Source organism: Heterocephalus glaber, unplaced genomic scaffold (genome assembly GCF_053883595.1).
Source record: "Heterocephalus glaber isolate CG9 unplaced genomic scaffold, H.glaber_assembly_v1.0 deba00001428, whole genome shotgun sequence".
Classification (NCBI taxonomy): domain Eukaryota; kingdom Metazoa; phylum Chordata; class Mammalia; order Rodentia; family Bathyergidae; genus Heterocephalus; species Heterocephalus glaber.
Window position 1 is genome coordinate 721784 of NW_028258293.1, and position 12092 is coordinate 733875.

Genomic DNA, 12092 nt, shown 5'->3' on the forward strand with positions numbered 1-12092 from the left:
GCTCGCTGGGGCCAAGGGAGAGAAGTGCTGTGCCCTGGCATTTGGAGGGAAAGCCAGGCACCTCTGCCCTCCGTGCCCTGCTCCTCACTTGGAGCGCAGCCCAGTGGCCCAAGGGAAGTGTGAAGTGGCCCAGGCATGCGAGGAGCACCCTGCCTGTTCTGGGGGCTCTGTTGGGTTAACAGCCATCCATGGCCACATGGTAGCTCATTCACCCGGACCTGCAGCATGACCTGGAGGAGAACGGGGTGCTCCGGAGGCAGGGACACAGCCTCAGGCAGCACGATGAGGCACAGGGATTGGACAGACGCTGGTCCAGCCCTGAGTTCTCCACCAGGCCCCCATCCCTGAGGGCACCTTGGGTGGCATCTCAGGGCATTTCCTGTCACCTGCTGCCCTGGGCTCCCCGGAGAGGCCCGGATCGGGAGCTGTGGGACGCACAGGGGTGAGTGGGCCCCAGGAGCAGTGCAGGGAGCCAGCCTGGGATTCAGGCCAGGCTCTGTGGCCCACAGAGCATGGGGAGGGAAGGGAGGAGACAGAGTGGCAGCAGTGGGGTCTGCTGTGAGCAGAGTTCTGGAGAACGCTGTGCCCTGAGAGTAAGGCCACCTGGTGGCCAGGGGTGGGTGTTGGCAGAGGTAAGCACTGGGGAGGAAGGAGGGAGGATGAGATGGTGGTTCGAGACCCACCCCGCCTCCAGCAGCCACCTCGGAGCTCTGCCCGCCCACCTGGCTCCGACACCCTTGTCCAGTTCCTCCAGCACTGGGCGCAGGACTTGTCCCTGTGAGCACAGGTTGGGGGGAAGGAAAACGGTCCGTCTAGTGCTCAGGGGACACCTGGGTGCCACCCCTGAAATGACACACGCATAGCATGCAGACAGTGAGGACGAAGGCCGAGGAGCCATCTTTGTGTAGAGGACAGTGGGCAGCGCCTGTTTGCCGGGCACAGGGCCTGGTGCTGCCACTGCAGCTGAGTTGTCCCGTGAGCATGGTGTGTGGTGCCCATGGGCCACCCTTGAAAAGTGTGATTGACTCAGAAAGTCCTCCGACTGGTCGGTGACTAAATCCCGGATGCCTGGTTCCAGGGGCTGGTGGAGGCTGGTGGTGCACAGGATTGGGGGTGAGGACACGTGTTTCAGCAGAAGTAGGGATGCGGGGTGAGGTGGGGCTCCTTGCCCTGGGCCTTGGAGGTTGCCCAGGAGACTGGAATGGCCGGGAGTTGCTGGGATCTTTGCCGTGGTCTCTGTCCACATCGGCCTGGGGAGGATGCCAGCAGGCACCAGTGAGCAGACAGACATCACCTGGGGCCACATGTGCAGAGCTGCAGCACAGCCAGCCTGGATGCCCAGCCGCAGGTTCTCAGCCTGACCCCAGGCCTGGTGGGGCCAGGGGGTCGCACACCTGCTGCTTTCCCTGCAGTGTTTGCATCCAAAAGAATGTTTTAATTATTTTGTTTTAGGAGACAAGGTCTCACTCTATAGCTCAGGCTGTCCTTGAACTCACAATCCTCCTGCCTCAGCCTCCTGAGTGCTGGGATCAGAGGTGTGTGGTAACATTCCTGGTTGGCCCAGGGGTACATTTTGCTTAAGGCAGTTTTTCTTTGATGTGGTTCTAGAGGAGTTTCTCATGTTGTTTTTGCCTCATTTAGGAATAAAAGTCCAAAAGCCAACAGGTAACCGAGAAAGCATCTCAGGCCTTTCCCAATGGGCAGCTGCTCCTGCCCCAGGTCTGAGGATTCATTGGCTCTGTGCAGTGTGCCTGGTGGCCCTGCAGCCTGGCAGCACAGCAGGTTGGGCGAAGAGGGTCCCCCCATGGGTCTGCAGCCTGCAGCCTTGGTGCTTTGGTCCTGGGTCCCACCGCCCACACCCACTCCCATGACCTTTCCCATTGTGATCTGAAGGCAGTGATGAGGGAAACATGCATGGTAAAGGGAGGGAAGGTGAACAGTCAGCCGTGAGACTGCGGGCCAGGCCGGGATGTGACGCTGGGGACAGCTCCTATTCCGGTGCAAAGTGCCCCTCCTTCGTGGCACTGGGATTCAACCTAGGGCCTCCAACGTGCTAAGCAAGCACTTTCCCATGACCTATATCCTTAACCCTTTTTAAATTTTTTAGATTGAACCCAGGGCCTTTGTACTGCGATACATCCCCAGCCTTTTGTTTTCCACTTTTGGTGGGTTTTTTTTTTTTGGTACCGGGGATTGAACTAGGGACCTTGCGCTTGAGAGGCAGGCGGCAGAACCACTGAGCTAAATCATTTTGAAACAGCCTTGCTAAGTTGCTACGGCTGGACTTGACCTTGGCGATCCTTCTGCCTCAACCCCCCCGAGTGCTGGGAGTGTAGGTGTGTGCCACTGTGCCTGGCTTTTCACAGTTTTTGGCTTGATGAAGTGTGTTGATGAGTTGCCCAGGCTGACTTTGTCTGGAACCCTCCTGTCTGCCTCCCAGGTTGCCAGGATCACAGTCGCCTGCCACTGTATCTGGCTTGCACTTTCTCCTAAAACTACCACTTGCTTCTCTTGTCTCGTGCATCAGGAGCAGCTGGTCTCCCGGTCGCTGGTCCCGGCCGACCTCCTCTCCACAGGGCATGGGGTGGAGCAGCACAGGGCACAAGAAGGGGATGTGGGGGCCTGGACAGCGTTCTGGAGGTGAAAGCGGAAGTCACTGTGGAGGCCCTGGGACCATTGCTGTTGTGGCCGTGGGCTGTGGAGTCAGGCGGCTCAGACAGGAGCATGGCCATGTGAAGTTGGCCTGCAGTGCCTGGCTTGTGCCCTGTGCTGGCAAGGCAGTAGAGTTGCTGCCCTTGGAGGGCAGTGAGCTGGCAGCAAAGGCACTGGACAGCAGGACTCTGCTGTGGTGTCGAGAGCTGTGTGCCAGCCCTCTGAGGGGACCTGTGTGTGGCGCAACGATGTCCCCTCTCCTGTCTCCCGGAGACCCTGGGGTGCTCTGCAGCTCCTGGCTCTGCTCTGCGGTGACCACTGACGTCTGTCTTCCAGAGACACCATGGACAGTGTGAAGCAGAGTGCGGCCCTGTGCCTCCTGCGCCTGTACAGGGCGTCCCCCGACCTCGTCCCGATGGGTGACTGGACGTCACGGGTGGTGCATCTGCTCAATGACCAGCATCTGGTGAGTCCACACTGCCTGGGCCACCGAGGACAGGAGCAGGGCCATGCACAGGGCTGTGCACTTGTGTGTGTGGAGCCGCTCTGTGTGGGCACAGCATGCTGCTGACTGTGCTCAGGCTCTGCTGGGGCCCCTGCTGGGCTTCTGAGTAGAGGCTCCATGGACGCATGGCCACCTGAGATTGAGCCTAGGAAACAACTGTCCAGTGGGTGGTGTCCCTGGTGTCCTCTAGTGTCGGGGAGGCCTGCATGCGTCCCCTCCAGGACCACATGCCTTACTGTGCAGGGAGCTGGGCCAGACTCACTGGGTTTCCAGTTTCCAGAGAGAAAGCGGGCCCAGAGGACAGATGGTGTGGATACCATGGGCTCTCAGGGCAGCCTGGCAGAGCCCCAAGCATCTGCTGTCTGTCTCAGGGCGTGGTCACTGCTGCCACCAGCCTGATCACCACGCTGGCCCAGAAGAACCCCGAGGAGTTCAAGACCTCCGTCTCCCTTGCCGTCTCCAGGCTGAGCAGAGTGAGTCCATGGGGCAGATGTTGGGTGTGGGGGTCTGTCCGAGAGTCACCTGGCATAGTGCCCCTGGGCTCAGGTGTGGTCACCTGTGCACATGACCTGCACAGTCCTCCCACATTACCTGTTTCTAGGGCATGGTGAATGGACATGTGCAGCACATGTTCTTGGGTTCTTTGTATGTGGCATGTCCCAGCAGTATTGTGTGTGAAGTCCTCACGTTTGTCCTGTGTAGTTGTCACCCACCATTTTTAACGCTGCAGAGAACTGGGTTGTGTTGTGGACCACGGGGAACTTCCCCGGTCTACTGTCCTGTTGAGCTTTTTCTTCCTTCCATTTGGGGGCAGGGGGCGTCATATGCTCTGAGCAGCCTGTGGTGTCCCTGGTGTGTGTGTGTGTGGGATGCCGGTGGCTGTGCTCTGTAGCCGAGGGACAGTGCCCAGCACTAGCACATGGTTGTGCAGGACACCCTCAGTAGTTGGGTTGGCATGCTGACTTGAGCATATATTTTCCTGATTGTCACCAAGGTGGGCACCTGGCTGTCCTGCGGGTCGATCTCTTCTCGGTGAAGTGCCGAAGCCTGCTGCCCACTTTCCCACTGCGTTGTCCTTTTTGTTGTGTGTGTGGAACCCAGGGCCTTGTACATACAAGGCAGGTGCTCTCCACTGAGCTACGTCTCTGGCCTGGGTTGTTCTTGTTTTCTATAGTTTCTGTCTGTCTTAAACATGAGCATTGTGGGCCAGGGATTTAGCTCAGTGGTTTTGCCGCCTGCTGTGCAAGCGCAAGGACCCGAGTTCGATCCCCAGTACCAAAAAACCCCCCAAAACCAAACAAACGAACATGAGCTCTGTGATGGGACCATCCGGATTGCCAGCACTTAACTTTGGTTGGCCTTCAAAAGAGGCCGCTTTGCGTGGCCGCCCACACTGTTTGGAAGCCGCTGCAGCCAGATTCTGCCAATGCTGCCCTCCAGGGCCAGCGTGCTCTGGAGCCAGCCGACCTAAGGCCCCGCTGGGCTGTGGTTGGCGGGCACTGTTGGCCGTGCAGTGCTTTTCCTGGAGTGGCATCTGCCATGCCGGCACTGCATGGAGCCGTCTTCGCACCCCGTGTATTCTGTGTCTACCCCTGAGCTTTGGTGCCCCACCCCGAAATCCTCCCGGGACTTGGGTTGGTGTTTTGGCTATGGTGGCTTGGCTTGTCTTTTCTTTCATAATATCTTACAGCTTTCTGAGGTTCTGTTTATCTTTCTGCATTTATTTCTGTATTTTTATTTAAGTTCTGTTCTTGATGATAGCTTAAAGTTTTTACTTTTAACTGCTATATGTTTATGCAAATTGTTTTTCTGAGTTTTTTAATTTGGTAAAATATGTATCAAAATTTACCTGGGCACATTCTTTAACTTCTTTAGTGTATAGTTTAGTGGTTTTAAGTAAATTCATAATGTGCATTTATCTCCGTGACTGCATTTTGTAAACTGAGACTATTCCCTTTAAATGCTGAACCTCGTGCTTACCATTTGTCTCTGTCTGGATTGTACAGTGTGAGTGCCTCCCATGAGCGGAAGGCTGCTGTGTTTGCTTTCTGTGGTGGGCTTGTGCTGTCCACAGGTGCTTGTTTGGAAGGTTGGCTGAGGATGTGCCTTGCATGGGCTGTGTGGCCGAGGACCTCGCCTGGCTCTGCACCAGGGTGTCCCTTCCTGCCCGGTCACAGCTGTCCTCGGCCGTCTGTGCTCAGAGCACCGAGGCCATCGTGGGGGCCTCTTGGGCCTCTGCATGAGCACAGGCAGCAGTGGAGATGCCCCTGTGTGAGAACTGCATCCTCTGGGCTGGGGCCTGAGGATGAGCAAGGCTGTTCTCCAGGGGCCTCTGGGGCTCCTGCTGGCCAGGGTGTCCCATCGCTGCTTTGTCTTACAGATCGTGACTTCTGCATCCACGGACCTTCAGGATTATACCTACTACTTTGTCCCAGCTCCCTGGCTGTCAGTCAAACTTCTGAGGCTGCTGCAGTGCTACCCGCCCCCAGGTAACAGTGTGGCACCGAGGCAGTGGGAAGTGGGTCTCCAGGGAGGATTGCAGGGAGCTTACGTGGTCAGGAGCAGCAGTTTGTCCATATCTCTTGGCTACTTCCTCTGGGCTAATACAATCTGCATCTCAGCAAGAGCTTTGCCTATCATGTGCATTGAGATTCAGACACATGGCTGCTACTCCTGCCGTTTGGTGGCTGTGCCCAGCACAGGGTGCGCCTGCCGTGCCTTGGGTCTTGTTAGTGCTCAGCCCCGTGGGACTCGGCTCTGAGGAGTTGTGCTGAATGTGCCCAGGGACGCACTGCAGGTGGGGCCCTGCCTGTCGGGGGCTGGGGCTGGGGCTGGAGCGTGGCCAACTCTGCTGTCTCGTCCAGAAGATCCTGCAGTTCGAGGCCGCCTGACCGAGTGCCTGGAGACCATCCTGAACAAGGCGCAGGAGCCGCCGAAGTCCAAAAAGGTGCAGCATTCCAATGCCAAGAATGCCGTGCTCTTCGAGGCCATCAGCCTGATCATCCACCACGACAGGTGGGCCATCTGTGGTGCTTGCCTCGGAGATGGGGCCTTGGGTGGCACCCAGGGTCTGTCCCTTCTCAGCCCTGACGTGCAGCTTCCTCCTCAGGACCTTGCCTCCCCCATGAGTCTCTCTTTTCCTCTCCTCTCCAGTCTGTCCCCAGGACCCCCGAGGTCCCCAGCATCCTGCCCCACCCTGCCCCTCTTGTCCTTGGACAGAGATTTTCCTGGGTTCTGAGCTGTGTGCTGTGCTGGCCTGAGACCTCTTGAGGCTGTAGGGGAGGTGACCACACCCATGGCTCCCGGCCATTGTCACAGCCTGGGCCTCGATGCCCTCAGAACCTGGGTGGCAGGCTCACAGGCAGCAGTGAAACTAGCCGTTTTCAGTCACAATGTGTCTTGACAAAGGTTCTTTGCTGTGACAAAAACCCTCAGAGCTGCACTTCAGTGGGGTTGGGAACTGTGAGAAGTTTCAGAACCAGGGCACCCCGCTCTGTCCTCAGCTGGCTGCACTTAGGAACTGTGCCCCGGATGCAGGAGGGTACACGGGGCATGGGGCTGTGTTCTGGGGATGTTTCCCAAGTTACACGGAGCCCAGGCCTCTGGACTATTGCAGAGTCAGAATCTGCTCAGGAGGGGTCTGTACGGGCAGCTCTGGGGGGGTGGGTGCTGTAGACGCTCTGGCAGCCGCAAGGAGGTGGACGGGTGACCAAGCTTGGGGTCAGTGTCTGGACTCCGAATGCTGGGCCCTGTGCGGCATGTGACTGCCTTGATCCTGGCTTCCAGCCTGGAGTGGAGGCCCCTGGGAGTGCGGGGCACTGAGGGAGCCCCTGCTGCGTTGCCCTTTTCCATACAGTGAGCCAAACTTGCTGGTGCGCGCCTGCAACCAGCTGGGCCAGTTCCTGCAGCACCGCGAGACCAACCTGCGCTACCTGGCACTGGAGAGCATGTGCACGCTGGCCAGCTCCGAGTTCTCCCACGAGGCCGTCAAGACCCACATCGACACCGTCATCAACGCCCTCAAGGTGTGTGGCCAGCTGCGTGTGGGCTTCAGAGTGTGGGAGGTGGAGCGGTGCTCACCATGGACGCAGACGGCCCTGAGTGTGCGGTTTGCGCCAGAGGTGCTGGCCCAGCCCTCCAGCTGTCACGCAGATGAGTGCAGCACTTGGGCGAGAGCATTGTTGCATACCCTGTGGCTCAGGCCACACCGCTGCCCCTGGGCCGAGTGTGACCCTGTCCTCCTTGTATGGCACCCTGATTGCAGAGTGTTTAGGTGACAGAAACTGTTCTGTTTCTGGTAGCAAGATGAAGGACTTTGTTCTTTTTTCTTTAAGGTACTGGGGATCAAACCCACAGTCCTTACACCAAGCTGCATCCCCAACTTTTTCTTCTTTCTTTTTAATTTTGGGAAAAGGCCTTGTTAGTGCTAAGTTGCCCAGGCTGGGCTGGAATTTGGACCCCCTGCCTCAGCTGCCCAGAGCACAGGTGTCTAGCTGTGTCTTTTGTTCTTATCTCCAAGAGAACTTCCTCTTTGGAAGGGAAGTTCACCTTGTCAGGGGCTTCGGTTCTTGAGGATTGAAACCCCAGAGCTGTGCGAGCCTGACGGGCTGTCTGTCCCTGCCATTTGCCTCTGCATCTCCCAGGTGCGCTCTGCAGGCCCAGCATACACTGGCCAGACAGTCCTGCTTGTCTTGTGAGGGGGGTGAGCCTGGCGCCAGCACGGCCTGGGCCTCGGCCCAGCAGCTCTGACGCACGCCCATGTTTGTATGGCTCAGGTGTTCGGGGCCTGCGCCGAGCAGAGGCCGGGCCCGCTGGTCCTGACTGGTGGCTGTGGTCACTCCAGCCCTCTCGGGGGCCTCTCGGCCCTGCCCTGGGGGTGGGTCCTCCCGCTGCCTCTGCCACCCATCTTGTTCCCATGCTGAATGTTGCGAGCTCCCAGGTGCCTGGAAGGTGGCATCTGTGACTGCACAATGGAGGCCCTTGACCCATCCACAGAGGAGCGGGGATGGGGGAAGAGTTGGGATGGCACTGGGCTCTGGTTGCCAGGCTGTTGGGTCCCAGCGAGTCAGGGTGAGGGCCAGGGCCACACGGATGCTGCTGGTGCCACATGTGCGGCTCCGACTCTGCCTTGGCCCTAGACGGAGCGGGATGTAAGCGTGCGGCAGCGAGCCGTGGACCTGCTGTACGCCATGTGCGACCGTAGCAATGCCCAACAGATTGTGGCTGAGATGCTGAGTTACCTCGAGACGGCTGACTACTCCATCCGTGAGGAGATTGTGAGTACCGGGCTGGTGCTGCCTGCTACACCATTTCCTCGGGGCCTGGGGTTCTGCCCATCAGGCGGGTTGTGTGTGTTGGGCCGTGTGCTGATGCCCAGACTAGCACTGGCAGCGGCATTGTGATTGTCTTTGGTGTGGCAGCAGCTCAGGGTTGGAAGGAGGCCGCAGTGGCTGGCACCAGGCAGGTACATTCGGATCCCTTGTCGCTTTTCTGTGGCCTGTTTATGAACCTTCTCCGGTGCCTACTGCGGGGCATGTTTTCCTTGCATCTCCAACAAGGAGTGGGTCAGTGGAGCTTTATGGCTGCAGTCCTGGGCTCTAACCTGACTCTTGTCTGTGCCCTGGAGGCATTGGTGTCCTGTTGGAGGGAGGGACCTTGAAGCCCCGAAACTTCAGGGAAGGGCCCTGCCACCTCTGCTGCTCCCCTGGCTGGTGCTGGCTTCTCCATGCCCCTTGGCTTCTGTAACAGTGGACAGTGGGGTGTGGTAGTGGCCCTGCTTCCTCTGAGGCCCACACACTGTAGCGCTAGGTTGTTGTGAAGCCTCAACTGGGCTTGGTGTGGGTTTCCTTGGGTATTGCTGTAGGCCTGCTGGCCTCTGCTGACCAGCCTGACCCCCAGGTGCTAAAGGTGGCCATCCTGGCCGAGAAGTACGCAGTGGACTACACCTGGTATGTGGACACCATCCTGAACCTGATCCGCATCGCAGGGGACTATGTCAGTGAGGAGGTGTGGTACCGCGTCATTCAGATTGTCATCAACCGCGATGATGTGCAGGGCTATGCCGCCAAGACGGTGTTTGAGGTAAGGCTGGATCCGCAAGGTGGGGAGGGCAGGGTGCCCCGTGGGTGGTGGTGCTCAGGCTCCCAGGAGCAGAGGTGCGGGGTCCCGGTGGGAGATCTTCACCTCCTTCCTGCTCTCTGAGGTTCGGACTTGTGCCACTGCCCCTCCAAGTCTGTGCCAGGCTGGGACATTGTGCCTCCTGGGGTCCTCTGTGAAAACCGCTAACGCCTGTGCCTTGTACCTTTTGCTGGCCTTGAGAGGGCACTGAGGCTGCCATGGCCCCAGAGCTTCCTGGAGAGCAGTGTTGGCTCACTGATGCCTCCCCGGGTTCAGGGCTGCAGCCGCCTGAGGTTTCTAGGGTCTTTGGGAAGCACTGGGGAAGTGTTCATAACATACCTTGGAGGATGGGCCCCGTCCCTGCTTCTGGCTTGCTGTCACTGGACCCTCTGGGTGCAGCCACCTGGGCCCTGCTCACTGGGTTTGTGGTTTCACAGGCTCTGCAGGCTCCTGCGTGCCATGAGAACCTGGTCAAAGTGGGCGGCTACATCCTGGGGGAATTTGGAAACCTGATAGCTGGGGACCCGCGGTCCAGGTGAGGCCCAGGCTGTGGGTTGATGGGGGCAGCTGCCGCCCCGCATTGCCGTCCTCTTCCCTCTGGTGGGTCCTTGGCAGGGCTCTGGAGAAGTGCGGAGGTATTGGCCCTGTGGGCCCAGAACTGGGATGCAGCCTTACGGAGGTCTGTGTCGCAGCAGGCGTGCTGGGTCTCTGAGCCCCTCCTTTCTGCTGCAGCCCTCTGATCCAGTTTGACCTGCTGCACTCCAAGTTCCACCTGTGCAGCGTGCCCACGCGGGCCCTGCTGCTGTCCACCTACATCAAGTTTGTGAACCTGTTCCCCGAGGTGAAGACCACCATCCAGGACGTGCTGCGCAGCGATAGCCAGCTCAAGAACGCGGATGTGGAGCTGCAGCAGCGGGCCGTGGAGTACCTGCGGCTCAGCAGCGTGGCCAGCACTGACATCCTGGTACCGTCCCCAGCGGGGGCGCACGCTGGAGCTGGGCTGGGCTGGGCCGGGCCCTCCGGCCATGCTGAGTACTCATCCTCCCACCCAGGCGACCGTGCTGGAAGAGATGCCACCCTTCCCGGAGCGTGAGTCCTCCATCCTGGCCAAGCTCAAGAAGAAGAAGGGGCCGAGCACAGTGACCGACCTGGAGGAGGCCAAGCGCGAGCGCAGCGTGGATGTGAACGGGGCCCCCGAGCCCGCCCCGGCCAGTGCCAGCGCTGCGGTGGGTCCCCCTGAGCTCAGGGCAGGTGGCAGGGCTGTCCCAGAAGGCCCTGACTGTGCCCTGGCTGAGGCTGTGGGTGGTTTCTGGGGCAGGGTGACTGCAGCCCCATGTTCTGGGGCTGTGGCCACTCGCCCTCCTGCAGCAGCCTCTGCTCCGTGGGAGCAGACCCTCCCTGCCTCGTTGTCAGAGCTCTGCTGTGGTACCCTGCAGTGGAGCAGGGCATCACCTAGATGGCCATGCCCTCTGGTGTCCTGGGGAACGTACATGGCTGTGCTTGTTTCCTTCTCTCCCATCCAGGATGGGGGCTTTCTCTGGGTCACTCACGGGTGCCCGAGGGAGATGGGTCTTCTCCTCCATGCTTTGTGACAGCCTGCGGGCCTCCTCACAGGCACCAGTGACTGTGTAGTCTCCCCCCTGGGTGCAGATTGGGTCTGTGTCTCAGATGTCCTCCGCCTCCTCCCGCCGAGGGCAGTGCACGTGGGGCCTGTCCTGACCAGCCCTGTGTTTCGGTGGGTGGTAGACAGGTGGTGTGGGTGGGCTCTGGCATCAGCGAAAGCCGTGTGCCCCTTTCTTCCTCCCCTCCTGCCTGTGTGATTGAATGGTTAGCCCTCAGAGCCCATGGCACTCCTCGCTGTGCTCTGGAGCAGGGCCATTACGCTTTGTGTGGGGCACTGTGGCGTCCCCTGGAGATGTTGCTAGTAAGGTGGCGGAAGTTTTCCTCCTGACTGCGGGAGCACCTGGAGTGCGGGTCCTGGGGACACCAGTGCCAGTGGCCCTGGGAGCTGCATGAGCTGAATGTGACGAGCCCCAGGTCACCCTCCAGCTCGTGACAGGGATGCCTGGTGAGAGTCCCCTCCTGTGGAGGGAGTGGTCCCCAGGCTCTGGGCGTCCCGACGCGGGCAGAGGTGCTTCTCATTTGGGACAGCAGTGATCAAGGGGACTGTTTAAGGTTGTGGTGATGCCAGAACAAGTGCTTTGCAAACACCTTGCTTGTCCGTGGGCTCTGTCGAGGGTCGGGCATGCCTGGCCTTGGTGGCTGGGTCTGTGGGTTTGCCTGTGGCGCTGACCTGCTCCTCTGTCCCTCCCGGTGGCTTCTCACTGTGCTCCTTGTTTTTTTTTGCTCCCCTTTTCCTGAGGAGGGAGGAGGTGTAGGAGGGTGACTGGGCACCAGGGGGCGCTTGGGAAGGGCAGGTGGGGCCTGCTGGCTGGTCCTGCACAGGGCACCTCTCAGAGTGCCTCGAAGCTGCTGGGCAGGAGGAGTTTCCTGACTTACAAAGCTCTGGAAACTGCAGGCGCATTTGAGCCAGGCTCAGGACAGTGGTAGAATTCTTGGAGTAGCTGGGGAGAAATCCCCCTCAGCTAGGAGGCCACACCAGGCAGCACCTTTCCCAGCCCTGGCCCGGAGGGTGGCCCCTCCTGTGGATATGGGGCCTCCCCCGGAACCCCCTCTTTTGGTTGCATGTGACAAGGTCGTCTGGGTGCTGCTCTCATTGGCCCCTCGGGACTGCACCGCACGGGGCCAGAGCCCGCTGGGTCCTTGGCTCCCGCAGCACTCAGTGCTCGGCTGGGCGGCATGGCCTGGGTCCCGTTCA

General features: G+C 59.5%; 1 protein-coding gene across 8 annotated transcripts in view; it reads left to right on the top strand.

Annotated features, from left to right (window-relative positions):
* Nucleotides 1-12092, top strand: part of Ap2a2 (adaptor related protein complex 2 subunit alpha 2) — a 49593-nt gene that overhangs the window by 29111 nt on the left and 8390 nt on the right. For 5 of the 8 annotated variants that reach the window (XM_004851628.4, XM_087211451.1, XM_087211453.1 and 2 more), the window contains 10 exons: nt 2989-3118; nt 3529-3630; nt 5538-5646; nt 6022-6172; nt 7014-7182; nt 8296-8433; nt 9056-9238; nt 9712-9809; nt 10007-10238; nt 10327-10500. In XM_004851628.4, the coding sequence (XP_004851685.1) occupies nt 2989-3118; nt 3529-3630; nt 5538-5646; nt 6022-6172; nt 7014-7182; nt 8296-8433; nt 9056-9238; nt 9712-9809; nt 10007-10238; nt 10327-10500 (1486 nt within the window). Of the gene's footprint in view, nt 1-2988; nt 3119-3528; nt 3631-5537; nt 5647-6021; nt 6173-7013; nt 7183-8295; nt 8434-9055; nt 9239-9711; nt 9810-10006; nt 10239-10326; nt 11343-12092 lie in introns of all 8 variants that reach the window. The other 3 variants (XM_004851629.4, XM_087211455.1, XR_015451387.1) reach the window with 2 other exon arrangements.